This window comes from Heteronotia binoei, chromosome 4 (genome assembly GCF_032191835.1).
Source record: "Heteronotia binoei isolate CCM8104 ecotype False Entrance Well chromosome 4, APGP_CSIRO_Hbin_v1, whole genome shotgun sequence".
In the NCBI taxonomy this organism is placed as follows: Eukaryota; Metazoa; Chordata; class Lepidosauria; order Squamata; family Gekkonidae; genus Heteronotia; species Heteronotia binoei.
Window position 1 is genome coordinate 135,797,045 of NC_083226.1, and position 22,060 is coordinate 135,819,104.

At 42.3% G+C, this 22,060-nt stretch overlaps 2 protein-coding genes across 2 annotated transcripts in view; both read right to left on the reverse strand.

Moving 5' to 3' along the window:
- LOC132570147 (ankyrin repeat domain-containing protein 31-like) overlaps positions 1–18,265 on the reverse strand; it is a 69,122-nt gene extending 50,857 nt beyond the window's left edge. The window contains exons 1-3 of the mRNA XM_060236578.1: positions 18,210–18,265; positions 5,569–5,754; positions 3,955–4,097 (exon numbers count right to left, since the gene is read on the reverse strand). Coding sequence (XP_060092561.1) covers positions 3,955–4,097; positions 5,569–5,754; positions 18,210–18,243 — 363 coding nt within the window. The 5' untranslated portion in view covers positions 18,244–18,265. The remainder of the gene's footprint in view (positions 1–3,954; positions 4,098–5,568; positions 5,755–18,209) is intronic.
- A 393-nt stretch (positions 18,266–18,658) lies between these two features.
- Positions 18,659–22,060, reverse strand: part of LOC132569594 (ankyrin repeat domain-containing protein 31-like) — a 29,063-nt gene continuing 25,661 nt past the window's right edge. Inside the window, exon 8 of the mRNA XM_060235818.1 lies at positions 18,659–19,041. Within this exon, the coding sequence (XP_060091801.1) occupies positions 18,742–19,041 (300 nt within the window). The 3' untranslated portion in view covers positions 18,659–18,741. The remainder of the gene's footprint in view (positions 19,042–22,060) is intronic.

A 22,060-nucleotide genomic window follows, 5' to 3' on the forward strand; every position in this document is an offset into this window, starting at 1 on the left:
GCTCTTGTAGTATGTGCATGTATGCGCAACAAACAAGTTATGCCTGCCTGCAGATGGTTTTCATGGCAGCAACAATCCATCTCAACACAGTCTGGGAAGATGCTGGCCCTCCTTTTGACAGACCAGTGAAGCTGACAAATAATTGTGGAAATTTCTGGAACTCCTTTGTTCTTTTTAGATAAAATAATAAAGCATGTTTGACATCCAAAATGTGGAGTTTCCTTTCATCCTCAGGGGATGGATTTGGAAAAGGGCAGGTAAGGAAATATCTTTATTAGGATGGAATTTGGAAACTACTTTGGTAAAAAAAAAATAGTCATGTGGGTCTCAGAACTACCCTAAAGTCATGGGATTTTACAATGAGTAGTCTGCTCTGAGTGTGGTGATTTCCCCTATTCTCCTGGTTGAAGTGATGGCCACTAAGAATGCGGTCTTGAAAGATAAGCACTCCAATGAACAAGTGGCCAGGGGCTCAAACAGTGATTTCATGAGGTGAATTAAAACTAACAATAAAGACTACTGGGGTACAATAGGAGCCCTGGGTGAGTACAGATTGTTGTGACCTTTGAGGAATTTATTTTAAACATCCTAGGGAAAAAATGGGTTTTCCCTGTATAGTAGAATGGAAAGCCAAAATGGCTGCCAGGTGTACTTTGATGGAAGGATTAGACAATCCAGATTGTTTAAGAGAAGTATAGTCTAGGGCTGTATAAACTGGGCAACTCTCTGGGGAAAAAAGCTTATTTTCAAGCCACTTTGCAAAATACTTCCACTTTCTGGAATAGGACAACCTAGTCAAGGGCTTCCTAGAATATTCTGAATATTCCAGAATATTCTGAAGTGTCTCTGGAAAACTCAAGGTTGTGGTGTCAGTAACCAAGCTGTCAAATGTAACTGTCTCTCAACAAAGGGGAAGCGAAGTGGTGCTCCCCTGTTTGTTGACATAGAACACTGTCATCATGTTGTCTGTCTGGACACTCTTCCTGCAGAAAGTTACTGCAAAAAGGTTCTGATTTCCAACAGATTGATGTGAAGGGATTGTTCCACATTTGACCAGAAACCATTAACACAGTCCCCTTCACAATGTGCACCGCAACCCAAGAGGAAAACGGGAAGCATCAGTCGTCACAGTAACCTGAGGAGATGTAATCCCGAATGGTACCCCCACTAAAAATTTGAGTCAACTGATCACCATTTTAGGATTTCACGAGAAATTGAAAAACAACAATTCCATGAATGGTAACTAGCATTAAATGTCCTTATAAATCAGTTTTGTAGAAGCCTCATCCTCAATCGGGCAAAGGGGACCACACAGTGGAGGACATGAAGCCTGAAAGTCTCTGAATATCAATACCTTCTGCAAATGGTTAAGTTGGAAATTAAGGACTATATCTCTAATAAGGATGACCTTAGGATCTGGCAGGAAAACTTTAGTCACAGTTGAGTTCAAAGTGGCCACAATAAATGTAATTGGTTGCTCTGGGTAAGTTGATTTTTTCCAATTAATGTCAAGACCTAAGCGTCTACGTTTGTACTGAAAAAGCCACATGCTCCTGCAATAGCATTTGCAGGGGGCAGTAATCAACCAGTCATCCAGCTATGGAAATAATGACCAGCTGCTTTCTCTAAGTAACACACTATTACCGCCATGCACTTAATGAATTCTCGAGATGCTGTGGACAAACCAAAACATTGAGGAAGTGTGCAGAGCGTCTTCCCAGAGCACATGACCATTAAGGCTGGAAACAGTTTGGTTAGCTCTGGTTGGGAGGGGCTCCTCTCACTCTGTTGCTATACTAGCTACAAAAATCTTCTGGTGGCTTGTCTGCATGCCTGTGCAATATCCATATGGGACTGCACAGTACAAGGACACTGAACAAACCTTTTTATGGTTTAAAGGGAAACCAGTGTGGATACTATCTCCATCACCACTACTGGGAGGGGCATGGAGGTCTGCTCTAAAAATGGAATATGGCAGGTCTCTTTTCTCTCTCATTTATAGCCCTTTAAAGGGCATTTTCCCTTTCCCTTTTAAGCTGCACTGTGGCCTTAAAGTGTGGCTCAGTAGGAAAAGGGAAAGTGAGGGAAAAGAGGGCTTTCAGACCTGCAGAGTATAGGGGCAGCATAATCATCATTGTGCCTGTGCTTCTGTGCATATGTGAAAAGAAAACAGGAGGCCTGGGAGCTGGGATGATGGCAGTAGGAAGCAGCATGGGAATGATGATCTATTGATATTATTTCCATGCTGCTTGCCACTGCCATGGCATGAAGACATTTTTGCCCCTAATACAGACATCACATTCCAGAGCAACTCTCTAACCCTATAATCGCAAAGACAAACAAGACACATGCAGGGGGCTAGACTAGATGGCCTGTATGACCTCTTCCAATGCCATGATTATATGATAGGGCCTTTGTAATCTCAGGGGGAGGGGGGGCAAAGCCAGAGACCCAGCCATACAGATTTGGACTAAGCAGATTTTATTTTTAAATATAACTTACTGGAACAGTACCGATTTAGCATGAACAAAAGTACCAATTTAAGCCCTAAATGTTAAGACAGGCTAGGAGGAATTACACAAACAAAGGCACACTTCAGAGTACAGTGAAAGAGCCTGCCAAAAGAGTGGTACATGGTCCAGCATCCCTACCTAATTAATTGCCTAGCTCTTACATACTTCTGGAAGCCTATAATTTTGTACAGTTCCTTTTATCTCATCCAGCCACACCCATGGCCAGTGCCTACTCATTATTGCTCCAATAGCCCATATCATCCAATTTCCTGTTGCCACACAGTCACACTTCATGCAGGTCAATTACTCTGTTTATTATAACAGTAAACTGGGGAATACTGAACTGTTAGGAATGTGCCTTCTTACCCTTGCGGGGGAAGCGTAGATGATTGGGGAAGGCAATGGCAAACCACCCTGTAAAAAGTCTGCTGTGAAAATGCTGTGAAAGCAACGTCATCCTAGAGTCGGAAATGACTGGTGCTTGCACAGGAGACTTTACCTTTTTTAAATTAAGAAACAGTACATAAACACACCAAAACCTGCTAGATTTTACCTGCCCCTTCACCTGCCCACATGGAACCTTGAGTTGCCTTCTGTCTTCAAGTAGCAAGCTACCAACTCTGGCCACCCCACCACGTGTCCCTACTTGGATTATTGGCTGCCTAGATGTTTGTGAACATTACCTCAGTAATCACACTTAAGCCTTGAATCTGTATGGATAAGGCCACATTACCCTTTTGTTCTACAATCTTGGCCCCTTGCCTCCCTTTCTTGAGTAATATAAATATCCCAGACACTCATGCATATTGTGCAGTGTGTATCTCAATATGAGCATTCTAGTGTTGAGTATTATTGATGTATTCCTATTACTGTGTCCACTTAAGTTTTATTTCCTTCAATAAACTCTCTCAGTACTTCTTCCAAACATGCACCAAGAGCCTCAGCACTGTCAATAATCCTTTTAACAATTTGCATATGTCACAGCCAAACTAAAAGCATTTTAGTTTCCTTACATTCAGGCTATACTAGTATGAATTTAAGCCAAACTGGAAAGTGGGCCACCTGCAGAGAAACATGTACATGTGCCTTTCTGACAACACATGGTAAGACCATGGATAAATTGCAGACCTTGAGCACTGATGAGAAATAGTAACTGAGAATGTCCCAGGGCCCTTCTCACTGACAGTACCATTAAGGTAAGTTACCAGCAAGGCTGGGGAATGATCCCTGTCTTTTAACATTCATTTCCACAGAAAAACAGCTTAAAATGGTCAAGGCATTAATAACAAGTGACAATGATGGAGTGAGTTTTAAAAAGAATACAGATGTCACTAATCACAGCAAGTGTAAGTAATGATATACATTGCAGTTCCCTGAATATACTGAAAAACACTGAAAAACAATACAAATGGCACTTCATTTTCAAACACAGAAATGTTACCTTGTAGTGACCCTCTTTAACTGCATCATGTAATGGTGTTACTTGTTCATATCCTTTACAGTTAACATCAGCACCTGCTTTTAAAAGTTCATTTGTTGCTTCGAAAAAACCAGCTAAACTGGCTTCATGTAGAGCAGTCCACCCTGAAGAAAACATGGGCAATTTTTTTCTCAAATGAAGCACAGTTCATAATATAAGCTTTATAGGATATTTTCTGTTGATCTGAGTTTCTAGTTGACCTAACATACCTCTCACCAGTTTCCATTAGTTTTGAAGAATGTTTGTACAATATCACACTAGGATCTCATTTAAGAACTGCACAAACAACCCAAGTCACCAGCAGGACAGACCTTTGGGCCAATCTAGCACCAACTGATGTGGTAACAAGCCAACCCTGCTTCTGGCAAATGCTCCTGCACTGCAATAACTTCTGAAATCATTGTTCCTGATTACTTACTAAGAAGGTGGAGCGGCACCCTAGCAGCTGCCATTGCAATATTACTGCAGATGTTACACTGGAAGAACTCTGGAAGACCAGTGTGGTGTAGGTTAAAGTGTTGCACTAAAACCCAAGAGACCTAGGTTCAAATCCCCACTGTGCCATGAAGTTTACTGGGCACACCTAGAGCTAGCTATGCTTTCTCAACCTAGCCTACCTCACAAGACTCTTATAAGTACATTGGGCAAGTTGAACTATGTATACTATAAGCTCCTTGGGGAAAGGGCAGGATAAAAATTAAACAAACTGAAGTCTTAATTAGAATGGGATGTAAGGGGCATGTTTTATTTAACAGGCAAACAGACAAGCATCCAGGAGTGTCTGAGACATGCCATTAGATTTATCTTAGCAGGTGGGCTATTGGTAACAGATGTGGGTATGCATTATGGTGCATTAATGTGAGAAAAATATGAATAAATGGATCCTCTAATTTGAGATCATGTTTATAGTGGGAAAAATTTTCATGTGTCTCCCCTCCCCCAACTATACTAGAGAGGAATAGATTGTAAAAGTAGGACTTCCAGATTTTGACCCATAACAATTTAACAAAAGTCTACAGTGAAACCCTTGTTATAGCTGAACAATGGCAAGTATTAGCCAAATTCTTCAGATGTAGCTTCATAATTAAATGGGAAATTTCTGCTTGTAAAAAGTTGAGAAAACCTATCTACACTTGGAGCCATTTTTCTTAGTTTGTTCATTTATATTAAATTAATAAGAATTTTAACAAAGGTTAGTTCCACTTCCACATGGGAATTTTTCCCTGTACAGAAAGCAGAAACCTTCCAGATTAAATGTATATATACATGTGATGTTGTGCTCATTCTGAACACGTAATGTCACAGTTTCCCAGGGCTTTGCCATTTAAATGAGAGGGGAAACAATAAACCTATCTTTCTATTTTTTATATGGGAATTTGAAAAGTGGCTGAGGGGGGTATCCATGTGGACACCCTCTCCTACATACCACTTTGTACAATAACCATTGTGGCAAAATTGGATTTATGTCAAATAAGCATGCTCAGAATTGGACTGTACAAATATATATATGTACAATCCAATCTTTAGCATGAAACATTGCATGTTTTTTAACCCTTACATTAAAGTAGATCTTACCTGCATAGTCTTTAGCATTTACAACTGCGCCAGCTTTTATCACTGCACGTATACGATCTAGGTCACCATCTATAACAGCTCTATGCAATAGTGTCTGACCAAAAATGTCTCTTCTGTTAATACTTGAAAGTGATATGTAATTAAATGATGAGTCATTGAAATAATTCTTAAAAGTGGTTTGCTTCCCTGAGACACATAAACAAAAGATTCAATAAGAAACAAGTATAGTTGACTAACTGGTAAGGTCTGCTTTAAAAAGTTTGAAACAGAGAACTTTTGTTAATGGGAATCTTCATCTGCTGGTTTATTTGATTAAAACTGAACACTTCAAAAACATAATTGATGGCATGACTGTACAGAATTTCAATTTAAATCCACTATTGTTCCAGTTGACATATACACATGGTCTTGAGAACACAGATAATTAAGCTGCTAAACACAGAGAGAGGCAAAATAAGTTATGCCACATGCAGGAGACTTACTGTAATTTCAGTATTTAAAAAATGCAACAAACTATTTGTTACGTTTTCTTGGATAATTAAAAATTACATAGGATTGAAGGAATGACATCAGAAGTAAAATATGTTTGTAAAAAACTGAACTTCATTTCTATATTATGAAATTCCTATTGTTTTAATGCCTATGATTACTGATAATGTGAGTTATATATTTAAAAAGTAACAAAATGGATAACAAAATATATTTCTTCAGACACTTCCATTTCTTCTGCTGTATTATACCATATTTGTATAAAATCATAACTTAGTTGATATAAAAATGAAACATTGGAACTTACCTGAAGGCTTCTTCTCTTCAGTGGGGCGAAAGTCATCCAAACTGGTTATATCACACCTCCTTTGACTCCAGGCAGGGCTATTCAAATTTGTGTAGACTATATCGGTTCAGAGTAAGGCTGACTCTCCAATCTTAGTATAGCTCAGCTGCATAACAGATTTTGTGTCCAACTAGCTTTGTGGGGTTTTGTTGTTGTTTTACAGTGGGATTGGGGGGGGGCTCCCTTTTGGGTATCCTGCCCCCCCCAGGGAAAGTGTATGCGCAATACATAGCCTCTCCTTTCCCGGTGTAGTGAACGCCGTGTGGTCACTGTCTGGCTATGCCTGGCAGATGGTCACTGCAATGGCCTCTCCTGCATTACTGCATCCGTGGCAACACCTTCCAGCTGGTCCCCCCCCCCCGTTTCTCACAGAGTTTGCCACGTCATGGTGCGACCGAATGTCCGGCGGTATAACCGGATGGGCAGGCTGGGTTCACCAACTCGCCAGCCAAGAGAAGGAAAACTCTAACATCAAACCCGGGCAGATAGAGCTCGTTAATGTAACACCTACCACCTGGAGGACTCGCTGCTGGCGTCCCAGCTTACTGGGCCATGGCAGATGACCCCAAGGTGAAAGGGTGGAGCCAGTACCGCACACACTGTGCTTCACCTAAAAATTCCTCTGCGCAGGCCTGAAGGGCATATCCACATCCACAACCCACAACACACCAAGTCCTGCAGCGATAGGCAAGGGGCAAAACGGCAGGTGGAAGACGCCACTGGAAGCCGCAGTCCCGATCCTGCATGTAGGCGGTTCAGGGTATTGGTCGCCTGATGCTGACCCGGAGACGAAAGCATTTTTCGGCAGCACCCTGAACGACCAAGCAGCCTTATCTAGGGACAGCACTGCTTGCTCTGCACGGAGAGGGGCCTAGAAAAGATGACCTAAACAAAGCTCGTCTCCCCCCCCCCCCAGTTGGCTAGCCGCGGTCAACGGGCATCCTTACTTGTGGTCAAAAAATAACATCAAAGAAAAGGCATGCACCTGCCTCACAAAGTGTGCAAAGACTAAAGCATGCGTGTTGGAACATCAGAACCATGCTTAACACAGTATACAGTGACCACCCTGAACGACGCTCTGCTCTAGTTGCCCACGAACTTCTCAGGTTGAATATTGACATAGCAGCTCTCAGTGAGGTCCGTTTCCCTGAGGAAGGTAGTCTTCAGGAACATGGTGCTGGCTATACCCTCTACTGGTCGGGTAAGTCAAAGGCTGAGAGCCGCCTTTCTGGCGTTGGCTTCATGGTCACGAACTCCACTGCCTCCAAACTCGAAAACCTGCCAACAGGTCACTCAGATCGCATCATGTCCATGCGCCTCCCACTTCAAAACAAGCAGCATGCAACACTCTTCAGTGTGTATGCCCCAACCCTTCAAGCAGATCCTGCAGAAAAGAACAAGTTCTATGTGATCTATGCAACCTCGTATGGAAGATCCCTACAGAGGACAAGGTGATCATCCTTGGCGACTTCAATGCCAGAGTAGGTAAAGACGCGGAAGCCTGGAAAGGAGTACTTAGCAAACACGGCATTTGCAACTGCAATGATAATGGGCGCCTCCTGCTAGAATTCTGCACGGAGCACCAGCTCACCATCACCAACACTATCTTTCAGCAGAAGAACAGCCTGAAGACAACCTGGATGCACCCACGGTCCAAGCACTGGCACCTTATCGACTACATTCTGGTGCACCAGAGAGACCTTCGAGATGTCTTACACACCCGAGTAATGCCCAGTGCGGAATGTCATATGGATCATCGTCTTGTACGCTGCAATCTCCGTCTTCACTTTAAACCCACACCCAGGAGAGGAGGTATCCCTCAGAGGAAGCTTCAGGTTGGCAGCCTTCAGTCAGCCGAAGTTAAAGCTGCCTTCCAGGCAAAACTCCAGTCAAGAATTGAGGACCCCAGTTGCCCCAAAGACCCTTCTCCAGAAGCACTCTGGGAACACCTAAAAACTACCATCCTGTTGATCTCTGAAGAAGTCCTCGGGTTCTCCACAAGGAAGAACAAGAACTGGTTTGACGAGAACAATCAAGAGATCCAAGAATTACTAGCGAAAAAGAGATCTGCCTACCAAGCACATCTTGCTCAGCCCTCCTGTCCCGGGAAAAAAGCAATCTTTCGCACTGCATGTAGCAACCTCCAGCGCAAGCTTTGAGACATTCAGAACGAGTGCTGGACCAAGCCGGCAGAGAGAACCCAGCTGTGTGCAGACACTGGTGATTTAAGAGGGTTCTACGAAGCCCTGAAGGCAGTATATGGCCCATCATATCAGGCTCAGAGTCCCTTGCGTAGTGCAGACGGCCAAGTGCTCCTCACAAACAAGGCATCCATACTGAACCAGTGGTCGGAGTATTTTCAGGTTCTCTTCAGTGCCAACCGCGTAGTTCAAGATTCAGCAATCCACCTCACCCCACTTCAACCAGTGAAAACAGAGTTGGATGAGATCCCCACCCTAGAAGAGACTGTTAAAGCCATCAAGCAACTGAAAAGTGGCAAGGCAGCGGGAGTTGATGGAATCCCACCAGAGATCTGGAAGCATGGGGGCACAGTACTACATAACACACTTCACAAAGTACTTGTCACCTGCTGGGAACAAGGCAAACTACCACAGGACTTCCGCGATGCAATCATCATTACTCTACGCAAGAACAAAGGGGGAAAGTCAGACTGCTCCAACTACCGGGGGATAACCCTGCTCTCCATCGCAGGCAAAATCCTTGCCAGAATACTCCTGAACAGACTGGTGCCCACCATTGCAGAAAAACTCCTCCTAGAGAGCCAGTGCGGCTTCAGAGCTAACAGGAGCACCACCGACATGGTATTTGTTCTCAGGCAGCTCCAAGAGAAATGCAGGGAACAGAACAAGGGTCTGTATGTGACTTTTGTCGACCTTACCAAAGCTTTCGATACCGTTAGCAGGAAAGGCCTGTGGCAAATCTTGGAACGTTTAGGATGTCCCCCAAGGTTCCTCAGCATGATCATCCAGCTACATGAAGACCAGCGAGGCCAAGTCAGACACTGAAACGACCTCTCGGAGCCCTTCCCAATAGGCACAGGTGTAAAGCAAGGCTGCGTTCTCGCGCCAACTCTCTTTACGATCTTCTTTAGCATGATGCTTCAAAGAGCTGCAGTAGATCTAGATGATGACAATGGTGTCTACATCCGCTATCGCACCGATGGCAGCCTGTTCAACCTGAGGCGACTAAAGGCTCACTCCAAGACAATGGAAAAACTTATCTGAGAGCTACTGTTTGCTGATGATGCTGCACTCGTCTCCCACTCGGTATCAGCTCTGACGTCCTGCTTTGCAGAGGCTGCCAAGCTATTCGGCCTAGAAGTTAGTCTGAAGAAGACAGAAGTTCTCCACCAGCCTGCACCCCAGGAAGATTATCACCCTCCCTGCATCACTGTGGGTGAATCAGTTCTGAAGACAGTCCAGCAGTTCAGCTACCTGGGGTGCATCATCTCCTCAGACGCCAAGATCGACAAGGAGATTGACAACAGGCTGGCAAAGGCAAACCGTGCATTTGGCCGACTGCACAAAAGAGTGTGGAGCAACAAGCATCTGAAAAAAGGCACAAAGATCAATGTTTACAAAGCGGTTGTGATGACAACCCTCATCTACGGCTCCGAATCGTGGGTTTTATACCGTTATCACCTGCGACTCCTTGAGCGCTTTCATCAGCGCTGCCTTCGCACCATCCTCAACATCCACTGGAGTGACTTTGTGACCAACACTGAAGTCCTCAAGAGGACGGAGGTTACAAGCATCGAGGCACTGCTGTTGAAGACGCAGCTGCGCTGGGCAGGGCATTTCTAGGATGGAAAACCACCGCTTTCCCAAGATTGCTCTGTATGGCGAACTTTCCACCGGCCATCGAAATAGAGGGGCACCAAAGAAGAGGTACAAGGACTCCTTGAAGAAATCCCTTGGCACCTGTCGCATCAACCATCACCAGTGGTCTGACCTAGCCTCAGATCGCAAAGCATGGAGGCACACCATCCACCAGGCTGTCTCTTCCTTTGAGAACGCACACATAGCTGGTCTTGAGGACAAAAGGAGATTGAGGAAGAATCGCACTGCTACAGCACCAACCCCAAATCAGACTTTTCCCTGCAGCCACTGTGGCCGGATCTGCCTGTCCCGCATTGGTCTTGTCAGCCACCAGCGAGCCTGCAGCAGACGTGGACTACTGCACCCTTCTTAAATCTTCATTCACGAAGTCAAGCCGAGAGACAGTGGGATTTGGATGACTTTGCCCCATTGAAGAAAAGAAACCTTCAGGTACATTCCAATGTTTTGTACTACTTCAGTGGGGGAAGTAATTTGAGCCAGTTACATGCCCAAGCTACAGCCTATGTGGGATCCTCATTTTTATTTATATTTTGTTCCACTACTATTTTGCACACCTTTCTACCAGATGAAACTTCTGCAGATTTTAACTGGTCCCACCTATAGTGTCTCATACACACACCTCGGATTCAGCGGGAGCTCACAGGAGAACAGCTCCTGAACCTTTCTGAGATTTCCACCTCCTCCTTTCCACCTTGTCCTTTGAATAGTAGGTGCAGCTGCATAACAATCCCTGGATGAGCTCCACCACCTAATTTTCTAAAAAACGACCCCTGCTCATACAGATATAAAAGATGAACCAGGTTACAGATTTCTTCTACCAGAACCCTTGTGGAAAAGGTTGCTGATATTGCTGCAGATCTGGTGGAGAGGGCTGTAACATCCTTTGGAGGTCCCAGACCTTGCACTTCATGTGCCTTTTGAATACATGGTTTAATCCATAAGGCAATGAAGGATTTTGAGACCTTTTAACCTGGAGGCTGTGAGTAGAGTTGCCAATCCCCAGGTGGGGGCAGGGGATCCCTCGGTTTGGAGACCCTCCCCCGCTTCAGGGTCATCAGAAAGTGGGGGGAGGGGAGGGAAATGTCTGCTGGGAACTCTATTATTCCTATGGAGATTTATTCCCATAGAAAATCATGGAGAATTGATCTGCGGGTATCTGGGGCTCTGTGGGGGCTGTTTTTTGGGGTAGAGGCACCAAATTTTCAGTATAGCCTCTCCCCAAAATACCCCCCAAGTTTCAAAAAGATTGGACCAGGGGGTCCAATTCTATGAGCCCCAAAAGAAGGTGCGCCTATCCTTCATTATTTCCTATGGAAGGAAGGAATTGAAAAGGTGTGCCGACCCTTTAAATGTGATGGCCGGAACTTTCTTTGGAGTTCAATTATGCTTGTCACAGCCTTGATCTTGGCTCCACCCCAATGTCTCCTGGCTCCACCCCCAAAGTCCCCAGATATTTCTTGAATTGGAGTTGGCAACCCTAGCTGTGAGACAAAGACAGAAAATCCTTTAGCCTAATCTGCACAGTCCTATTTAAGCAAAGGCTCAGAGCCCTGCACATATCTAGTTTGTTGCAACACTGCAGGAAACCACAGCAAGCAGGTTGAAAACAACAGGAAAACACTCTGTATACAATTTAAAGTGACGCACTCACTTTAAACTGTTATTTTATATAATTCTTAATCAATTTTCCATATCCTTCATAACACTATCTTACCAATTATTACATATATCTCCTCACATATTCAATCAAATACATCCAAAACAAAGTTCTCTGTCAGTGCAAATGTGTACTTCTCTTAATGACGTAGTCCTTATTCTTCTTAAAGACACAGTCTTTATAATGTCAGTTTAAGTAAGTCTAACCATCACAAACTCCAATGCAGATGTGCACCTTGGTCATATACTGACTATGTACACTACTACATAATTGTTCCTCTATAGGTTCTGGAAGGCAATCAGTGCTAGTCTGATTGCCCTCAAGTTCCAACCAGTTCATATTGTTCATTTCTTCAATGGGTTCCATCTGCCCTGGACCATCTAATCCTTGCAGTGTATTTTCCAGCCCCTTCTGCTGGTGTCTGCAGTTACTATCAGGTAAAGAGACTGCAGGAAACTCACTCTCCTTGTCAGATTTGGTCATGCAGACCACTATCTTAGTGACTTCTTTCAGGGGGAGCAGTATCTTATTTGTGCTTTCTTTGTGTGTGTGTCATTTTGATAAAAAAAAAAGATTCAATTGTAAAGGCCTAGTGTGGAAGCAGGCCCGGGGAATCTATGGACTACATAATCAGCAGTGTTCCTTCTAATTTTTAGCCTCCAGCTCACACACTTTTGTCCTAGCTCAGGAAGGATGACCCCAGAGCACAATAACTTATGCAGTAGCTCACAACTTTAATATCAGTAGCTCCCAAAGCAGAATTTTTGCTCATAAGATTCTGAAGTTTAGAGGGAACACTGATCATCAGCTCCAGTACTGCCAACCAGTGCATTAGGTCTACCGACCTCTGCTGGATTTCTTTCACCTTCCAACAATTTTATCTGCTTCTTTGCAGGTAGAAACATTTTGGCCATCCTTGTCTGAATCCTAAACCCTAAGTGGACTATGTCCCTGGAGAGTGTGAGGTGACTTTTGTTTTTTGCATTGATCGAGCAGCTGTATGCCTGAAGAGACTGCATAGTGGACTTGCTCACCTCATCTGTCTCCTTGGCTCTGCGGAAGGTATTGTCCAGATCGTAGGTAGGCTATTAGAACTACCAGGACCTTGGTAAGCACCCTCAGAAATGACACTAGCCCAAAGGGTAAGGCCTTTTATTGGAAATGCTAGCCTTAAACATCAAAAAGGGAAGAACTGTCTGGATGGTGAAATATGCAGCTAAGCATCTCAAAGATCTAAGGACATCATGTGATTTTTCTGCTGAATATTCTGCAGAATGCGGTGAAGTGATTTCAACCAGCTCTTCTGTACATGGGTACAGAAGGTTCAACTTTTTGTCATTTAGAATTGCTTTCAAGTCCCCGGATCTTTTTGGGACTACAAATAGAATGGAATAAATCCCATGGAAATGCTGTTCCAAGGGCACCAGTTCCACTGCTCTTATGTTCACTAAATGCTGAATAGGTCACAACAGAAGAAAAATGAAAAGTGTATCTGTTCTGTCTTGGGAAGAGGGGAAGCACAGAAGCGGGGAGGCGGGCTGTATCCTGTGTCTCTTCCAGATGATGGAGAGTACCCACTGGGCTGTCACAGACTCCATCCAGATGTGGAGAACTTGCTAGAGTTGACCCCCAACCATATAGTCAGGTGGCTGGCCTTTGTTTTGTTGGTTCCTGTCCTGTTTGTTAGGAGAGAACTGTCTCTGCTGTAATCTAGACCTATAGCCAAAGGTGCAGGAGTTCCTAAAATCCCTTTGCTCCCATTTTATGTTTCCTTGTTTTAATGTGGATAAATCTGAAATAGACATAGGGTCCACCTTCCAATGCTTTAGTCATAGGTTTCTTCTAACCACCATATTTGTGGCCTGTGCTCTGATACTGAACTGCATGGTCTCTTGGGATGTGTCTATTGTAAATTTTACAGCCCTTTATTAGCCTTTTACAGCCCTAATATTTAGGATAAACCTCTTAAGCATTAAGGAGTCAGTGAAGGAGGTTATCGGCCCAACCATGATGAGCGTGATGAAATTTGAGAGTATGCTAGGAGCTCAGATTGTCAGAGAGTCTGCTTCAAGGTATTCCCAAGGGCCATCTCATTAGCCTCCTCCTCCTCCTCCTCCACTGAATCCTTAAATGCATTGTCAACATCCTTAGGCAAAGCTGCTCCTGAATGTACTACCAGAGCACCTAGCAGTGGGACCTTAAGTCTTCCATGTTGCCTGCTGGAAAGGTGAAGACCTTTTTTTTTTAATGGCTGTGAAAAAGTGCCTTTGCCTGGTACTGCCCATTCTGCCTTTATCACATAATCAAATAATTCAGGGAATGGGCAAGCTGCAGAATCAAATAATTCAGGGAATGGGCAAACCGAGGAGGACACTTTGGATGGTCTCTTAAAACCTCTAGTATCTAAACTGGTTGAAGCCTGTGATCTAGGTATTTCTGTTGTATCCAATTGTCAGTTAAGAGAAGGAAAAGACATTTTTTTCTTTCTTTTTTTTAAAAAAAATATGGAAATATTCAAACTGGAAAGGCCTAGAAGAATTTCCAGACCATTCCCCTTCCTATTTATCAGAGCTAGTTGCCATAGACCCTATGGTAGAAAGATGTTCCTCCACCCCTGAACCCAAGCCTGACATGGGTGGTGAGGGAGAACGAGAATATCTCTTTTGACTAACTCTCAAAAGTTCTTGATGTACCCGGTGCTAACATCCTTATAGGTGAGATCATCAGCCACAGCCAGGTACTCATAGCCACAGAAAGGCCAGCATGACTCTAAGGCCAGTAATGGGGCCCTTCCTCGAGGCCTTTCGATCTTCCATACCAACAAGGTAAGAGGCACCAAGAGAGCAAATTTAGGCTTGGACCTGGTAGATCTCTGCCAGGCTTATCCTGTGCAGTTGGGGGTTGGCTGTAGAATGCTCTGAAGCTTTGGGTCTGCTGGGGCCTGGAGATCTGCTGCTTTTACAACTGATCTCCATCTGGCAGAGATCAATTCCCCTGGAGAAAATGGCTGCTTTGAAGGATGGAATCTATCGCATTGTACCCTGCTGAGGCCCCTCCCCTCCCCAAACCCTGCCCTCTCCCAAATCTACCCCCAGAGTTTCCAGGTATTTTACAACACAGGCCTGGCAACTTTAGCCGGCACTGACAGCACCTTATGCTGCTACAGAGATATCTGCTGTCAGCTAGTCTCTGATGCCTGGAACCTCAGTTGGGAGAAGCTTGTCTTAATGGTCCCCCTTTTTTTTTTAAGACAAGGGATGGACCTTTCCATCTTCCATACCTATAAGGCAAGAGTCTCCAAGAAAGCAGAGTTAGGCTCAAGCAACAGGGCTATCGAAATTGCAGGGTCAGCCTTGCTCTGAGCCAACATAGCCTACACACAAACTTGCATAGACCTGTCTGCAGTGCCTGGAGTGAGAGGAAGTGTGACCAAATTGTTGGAAGTGAAGGTCCTGTTCCCTGTATCAACCTCCAAACATTGTGGCAACAGAGTAGATAGCTAAATAGTCACACTGTCCCTTCCTTCCCACATGTATACTCTTCTTCCTCTATCCCACTGAAGTGTAGATTGTTTTCTCAGGGAACTTCCTTCCGTCTTCCCTCTCTCACACAATGCTTCTGACCTTCTACCTGTACACACCAGGAGAGACAACATGCCATCTGCTCCCGGCACCATGAGGCAGATGGACCTCTTGCCATCTGCTAGTAAGTTAGTAATCTCTCCTGTCTCTACTCTTTCCAATCCAAAGTGTACTTCTCTAATAAAAAGAGGAGTATTTTCTCTTTTTAAACTTGTAACGTGGCTCTGTGTAGCTCTGTAAGCTGAGTAACCTAGCTAAGTGACACTCCTGCGTTTGCAGCTTTATTTAAGCACTCTGCTAACTAGTGGGAACTGGCCTAACAATACCAGTTAATCCCAACACAAATCAGCTTTGATGACTCCCCCACAAAGGAGAAAATCATTGCACAAAACTTTACATCTTCAGCAGAGTATAAAAACCCAACAACATAGAAGCCACTTTCAAATGAATGGCAATTTGCAAATATTGACATATATCCATCAGCATATACCTATTAATTCACAGTGACTCAGGTCCTGTAACTTGAAAGTTTATAGTATCAACAACAAGAAGAAAGAAATTAAAAGCTTTATAATGTAATGTTTTCACTTTGCACTTATATTTCAAGTTGAAAATGTGATGTTTGGCATTTTAAATTGTATGCAAGTGAATGCAGCAGGGAGATTCCCAACTAACAGTTGATTCAACATCATAAACTTCTTGTGTTCCCACCTGGATTTTGTACAGACATGTTCTAGAAATTCCCAGCTGTAAACTTAATTCCCAGGTATTTGTGGGCTTAATTTGTAATGGAACCACTGTACATGAGAAAAAGGGGATTTAGATGTATATGTACCCCACACTTGAATGCTATCTTCCCAACCTGAAATAACCCCATAGAGCTAGTTGCCAATTGAAGAAAATTACATGTACTTATGGCTACATGTTTGTGTCTCCAAAAGGGCAAATATTAGCTTCTCTGGGGTTATTTTAGGTCATGAAAGGCGTGGGGTGGATGCTAAAATCCCTTTTCCTCATGCATCACAGTCCCTATCCTAATTGGGCCTGTGCACACCTGAGAATTTTCCTAGCATGGAATTCTATGCACACCTTGCCCAAATTCCTTGCAGCAGCTGCATGGACTTTGAGATATGTAAACTTTGTCTCACTACAGCATGTACCTACAGGAAATCTGGAAACACTTGTTCTATCCTTGCTGTATGTCAAGTGTTTGTACAGTTCCAATAGTTATCATGGACTTTAAGAAAAGAATGTGGTTCATGTTATCTCTTTAAAGTAGTTGAGAAGTGGCTCTAAGGGCAGACATAGAAATTGAGGAAGTACGATCAAACCCAGTAGGAAACACATACCGTGATTCAGCTTCAAGTAGTACTAGGATTCAGGATGGTTTAGCTTTTGGATGTGAGGGGGATATGTCAGGCTATTGTTGTGAACTGCAGAAGTAAAAACTTGTCCCTTGCATTGGTCTTCAGTTAGAACCAGTTTAAGCTTTCTCTTGCCTCTATGAATCTTATGGCTGCAATAATTTCCTACAGAACAGTAAAGCATTCTAGAGGCTTATTAGGCCTCCTCCCCTGAAGGACCAGTCTGGTACCTTGGAAGAGGTGACAGCAGGCAACCTTCTCTCTTAACATCTCACAGGGTCACTCCTCTAGACTTTCACCTGGTCTGAAAATAGGATCAAAACAGATCCTACAGTCACATGGAATGTGTGTCATCAAATATTGGCCAGAGGCTTGTCTGGGAAACTGATTCTGAAGGTGCAAAAGATTGGGTTTTGGCAATTTTCGTCCCTCTTTCAAATCCATCAATGCCAAAGATTACTTTCCAGAAAAAGCAGTACAACTAACCCATTTCCCCACCTTGCCTGATTTTCCTTTACCTGGTTTATATTAAGTAAATCTATAGTCAAAACTATTTTAATCCCATAATCCTTTGTGTGATAGTTGCATTGTCCTGTCTATTACAGATCACCAAACACAACAGACGTTTTCATATGAATATTACATTGTATCTGGAACCCCTGGGAAAGTTATGAAGCTTCCCTGGTTCAAATACATTGTTTCAGTCACACCATCACAGCATTGTTCTAGAAGCAATCATGTAATTGCTCAAAGTTATATTAGCCACCCTCTGTCCAATATAGCGTGTGCACGTGTGTTTGGACATCCCCTGACTTACATCCCCAGCCAGGCTGTGTACATCCGAGTGGAATGCTGCTTCATTTTGCTCATCCTTCTTCCTGTATCCAAAGATCTCTGTTCTTTGGATAGGTAAATATAGTCCCATAGAATAAGTTACCTTCTTTGTCTCTATAAAGCTACCACCTTTACTTTCTGAACTTGTATGTGTGTTCATAGAGTGCTCTTCAATTAATAAGTCTGATGTTGTTCTTTTTCTTTAATAAAAACCATTTCATTAATCAAGGTCTGGTTCATTTGAGAGTTCTACTGAGGGAAAGATCTTTGTAAACTTAGGTGGAGATCCTGCCTGTTACCCCCTCCCACATTGTCTGGGTTTCCTTGCTAATTCCCCCAACAAACTCGGGAGACCCTCACAAACAGTTAGGGTAACAGGCTCAATATAGAGTTTTGCATTAAAGCTGTAAATTGTCACAGGAATGAGAGGCACTCTGCCAAAGTGTGAAAAATTAAGAGAAAAGTTATGGACTTCAGACAGCAAGGATAAATTATAAAAGCATTACTTACAACTTTTCTTGGCAATCCTCTGGCTTTTCCTCATTTGCTGAACTCTGCCATTTATATCTGACGAACCATGAGATGATGCTATTCTCAGTTGTGAACACCAATGTCTTTTATCTTTAAGGCCAGGTTCACATGCTCTGCCAACAGAGGATTGTAAATTACCAAAATAATTTTCTCCACATGAAAACAACATGATCAAGTTTCTACAATTTAACATTTTAAATAAAAACTATTGACAGTGAGTTCCTAAACAGTTACAACCTTCTACAGCCATTGATTTCAGTGGGTTTAAGAGGTATGACTCTGCTCAGGAGTGCATTGTTCATATTCTGCAAACTATTAATATTTTATTTATTTGAAATATTTATATCTTGCAAGAAATTCTCAGTTAACTGTGTCTGAGATATAAAGTAATTATTAAAATTGATCAACAAATATAAAAACAGCAATACTAATGACCAGCTTTGATTTTATGAATTGTAGTTTTCAGAATATCAGTTTTATATAGGATAAATTATCTTCAGTGTTATCGTCATTAGCCATAATCAAATTGCATATCATACTCATAATTCTTAGCAGGGAGTCTTTTTTGAGCCTTATAACTTTGTTTCTTTTGATGGAATCCTTCTAGAAATCTGTGACCATTCAAAGTAGCATATACACAATCATGAGTAAAGTATCTTCTTTTCCTGGCTGATCTCCTTACTGTATGCAAAGTTTCTTGAATAGTTTGTTCAGATGAACTGGTTTCATTTAAAATGGTTGATTTGTTATAAGACATGATGCTCTGATCCTCTGAAAAGACTAATTTGTAGGTATGCTGGTTACAGTCAGGCTGTCAGAAAGCAATTACAAAAGGAAATTGTTAAAACAGTTGGTATGCAGCAGTATAGCATACCAGTACTTCTGCAAAACCCAGCTTCTATTTTTAAAAAAATGCAAACCAATTGCAAACAACAGAATCTCCACATCAGATTCAAGGAACTTCCAGGATAGGCTACATAGGTTATAACAGAATTGAGCCTGATTCCTATTAGGCCATGTTTGAAGTTACTCCCCTTCCTACTGCACACCTCAAATCAGCAATCGCCTTTACAATTCAATTTGGTATTTCACATATGAGCCTGGGAAACACTTTAAAATTTAAACCAGTAGTGAAATGGCAAGCTAGAAGCATAGGCAACCACTTATGAACTCCACAGAACAGCAATTAGCCCTAGTTTGGTGCCCCAAGCATTAAGGTACATACATCCAAGTTGGCAGCCATGGTCTGAAGCAATAGAACAAAGTAGGAGTCTAGTAGCACCTTTAAGACCAACAAAGTTTTATTCAGAATATAAGCTTTCATATGCATGCATACTTCATCAGACAATTGAATGGGGTACAGTGAGCAGTGCTACATATAGCTGGTGAGCAGTGGTTAAGAATGCAAAATGATATAAAGTTAGAATTCAATGGCAAAATAGTGAAATTAACAAACTGAGAGAACATTTGGTCTGGATAGCATTAGTGTGTGGGAAGAAACAAAGGCAGCAACATATCAAAATTGGAGAATGATGTGAGAGTGTCACAAAGCAATAAATGCAGTATGTTAATTGCTATACTGCTCCTCCAGTCTGGGTTAAACTGATAACATTTTTCTCAGAGGTGTTCCTGTCCACCTAATCTACTTATTAACATGTAGCATACATTATAAACATCATTTCAGTTTGCCAATACAAAAAAAGAATACATTAGAATATAGTAGAAGATGGGGTTAGTATATGTAATGAGATAAACAACCAATATCCCTTATTTAAGTTTGTCAATACAAAAAAAATATTCTGATACACTATTCTAAAAAAGAAATACATTGGAATACTGTGGATGTATAAATCCACTTGGTGAAAATGGGTTTAGCATATGTAATGAGATAAGAAACCAATATCCCTGTTCAGTCCTGGGGAGGTGTTTGTTCTAAGTTTCACAATAATTTGTAATTCATCAGTTTCCCTCCCCATTCTATTCTTGAAGTTCCTTTGCAGTAAAACAGCTACTTTGAGGTCACCCATTGAATGTTCTGGGTTAAAGTATTCTCCTACAGGTTTCGCAGTTTTGTAGTTGATGATGATGATATTGGATTTATATCCCGCCCTCCACTCCAAAGAGTCTCAGAGCAGCTCACAATCTCCTTTACCTTCCTCCCCCACAACAGACACCCTGTGAGGTGGGTGGGGCCGGAGAGGGCTCTCACAGCAGCTGCCCTTTCAAGGACAACCTCTGCCAGAGCTATGGCTGACCCAAGGCCATGCTAGCAGGTGCAAGTGGAAGAGTGGGGAATCAAACCCGGTTCTCCCAGATAAGAGTCCGCACACTTAACCACTACACCAAACTGGCTCTCCTAATGTCAGTTCCTGATGTCAGATTTGTGTCCATTTATCCTTTGGTGTAGGGTTTGTCCTGTTTGCTTATGTAGAGAACTGAAGGGTATTGTTGGCATTTAATGCCATTATATATACCTTTATATATATTATATATGCATTTAATGGCATATATAATGTTGGAAGACAAACAAGTGAATGAGCCTGAGATGGTGTAGTTAATGCCGTTAGTTAATGCCATTTATGCCCTAATCTCAAACAACTCCTCACCCACAACAATACACCTATTTTGAACATGGACACTGGTACCAGAGTTTGCAATAAACCCAAGTGTCAACTTTGTTGCCATATAGACCTAGACAACACTATCACTAGACCTACACCATCTCAGGCTCATTCACTTGTTCATATTCCAACATTATATAGGACATTAAATGCCAACAATGCCCTTCAGTTCTCTACATAGGGCAAACAGGACAAACCCTACAGTTTTGTGCCTTTTTGTAGCCTCTGGTACTATGTACCTCCTCCTTTCTGGGCCTTCCAAGCCTCCTACAAAGCATTAATGAAAAATAAATATCCACTTCTAGTATCTGCAGAAGTGAGATCTCATCCACAAAAACCTATATGAATACATTGCTGAGTCTAAAGGGTATCACAAGAATCCTGTCTCTTTTTGCTGCAACACTTCTGGAATTATTAACATATGAGTATTTGAAACTAATACCACTTCAGACCACTGGGCTACCCAGTCCATCATTTTAAACTCTGGCAGAGGTCTCAGGCAGAAATCCTGCCAAAGGATCTATAGGTCCTTCTGTCTGGGTTAATGTTGGGTGACAGAATCAACTTTTAACTGGGATGGAGGAGGGGGTTTTACATATCTTCTATAGCCTGACAATGTGTGTGTATGGATTTTTAAAAATATATAATATCTCTGGCCTGGACCATAGAGATACAGACCATCCAAAAATTTAAACAAACATATACAGAAGAACCAATGGAACCCTGGAAATTCCATCCCCAGTTCTGACATTTTAATTGCTTCTATCTGCAGTGTTAATTTCACAAACTGTTCACAAAGCATCCTTTCTGCAATCAGCTTATCCATTAGCAGTGAAGACACAACTTTCATATACAGAGACTCATTTCAGAAACACATATGCAAATATGCACAATCTTATGTCTATGTTAACTAATGATGACAATAGAGTATTGTTCTATTTTATACCTTTTAGAGTTGTTCAGACACTACAATGATAATAGAATCATAAACAGATAATATTTTAAAATATACAAAGACCAGAAAAGAAGTTAATATGCTTATGCTAAGAAAGTAGCTGATCTCTTATAGGACAGTACACATCTTTAAACAACAATAAGACAAGGTAATTAAAGTAGACGTCGTTGACCTGAGAATATTATAAACAAAACAACATGACTGAGAAGAAAATTGGCCCATAAGATGGTTTAAGAGAAACATTAAAATGTCAA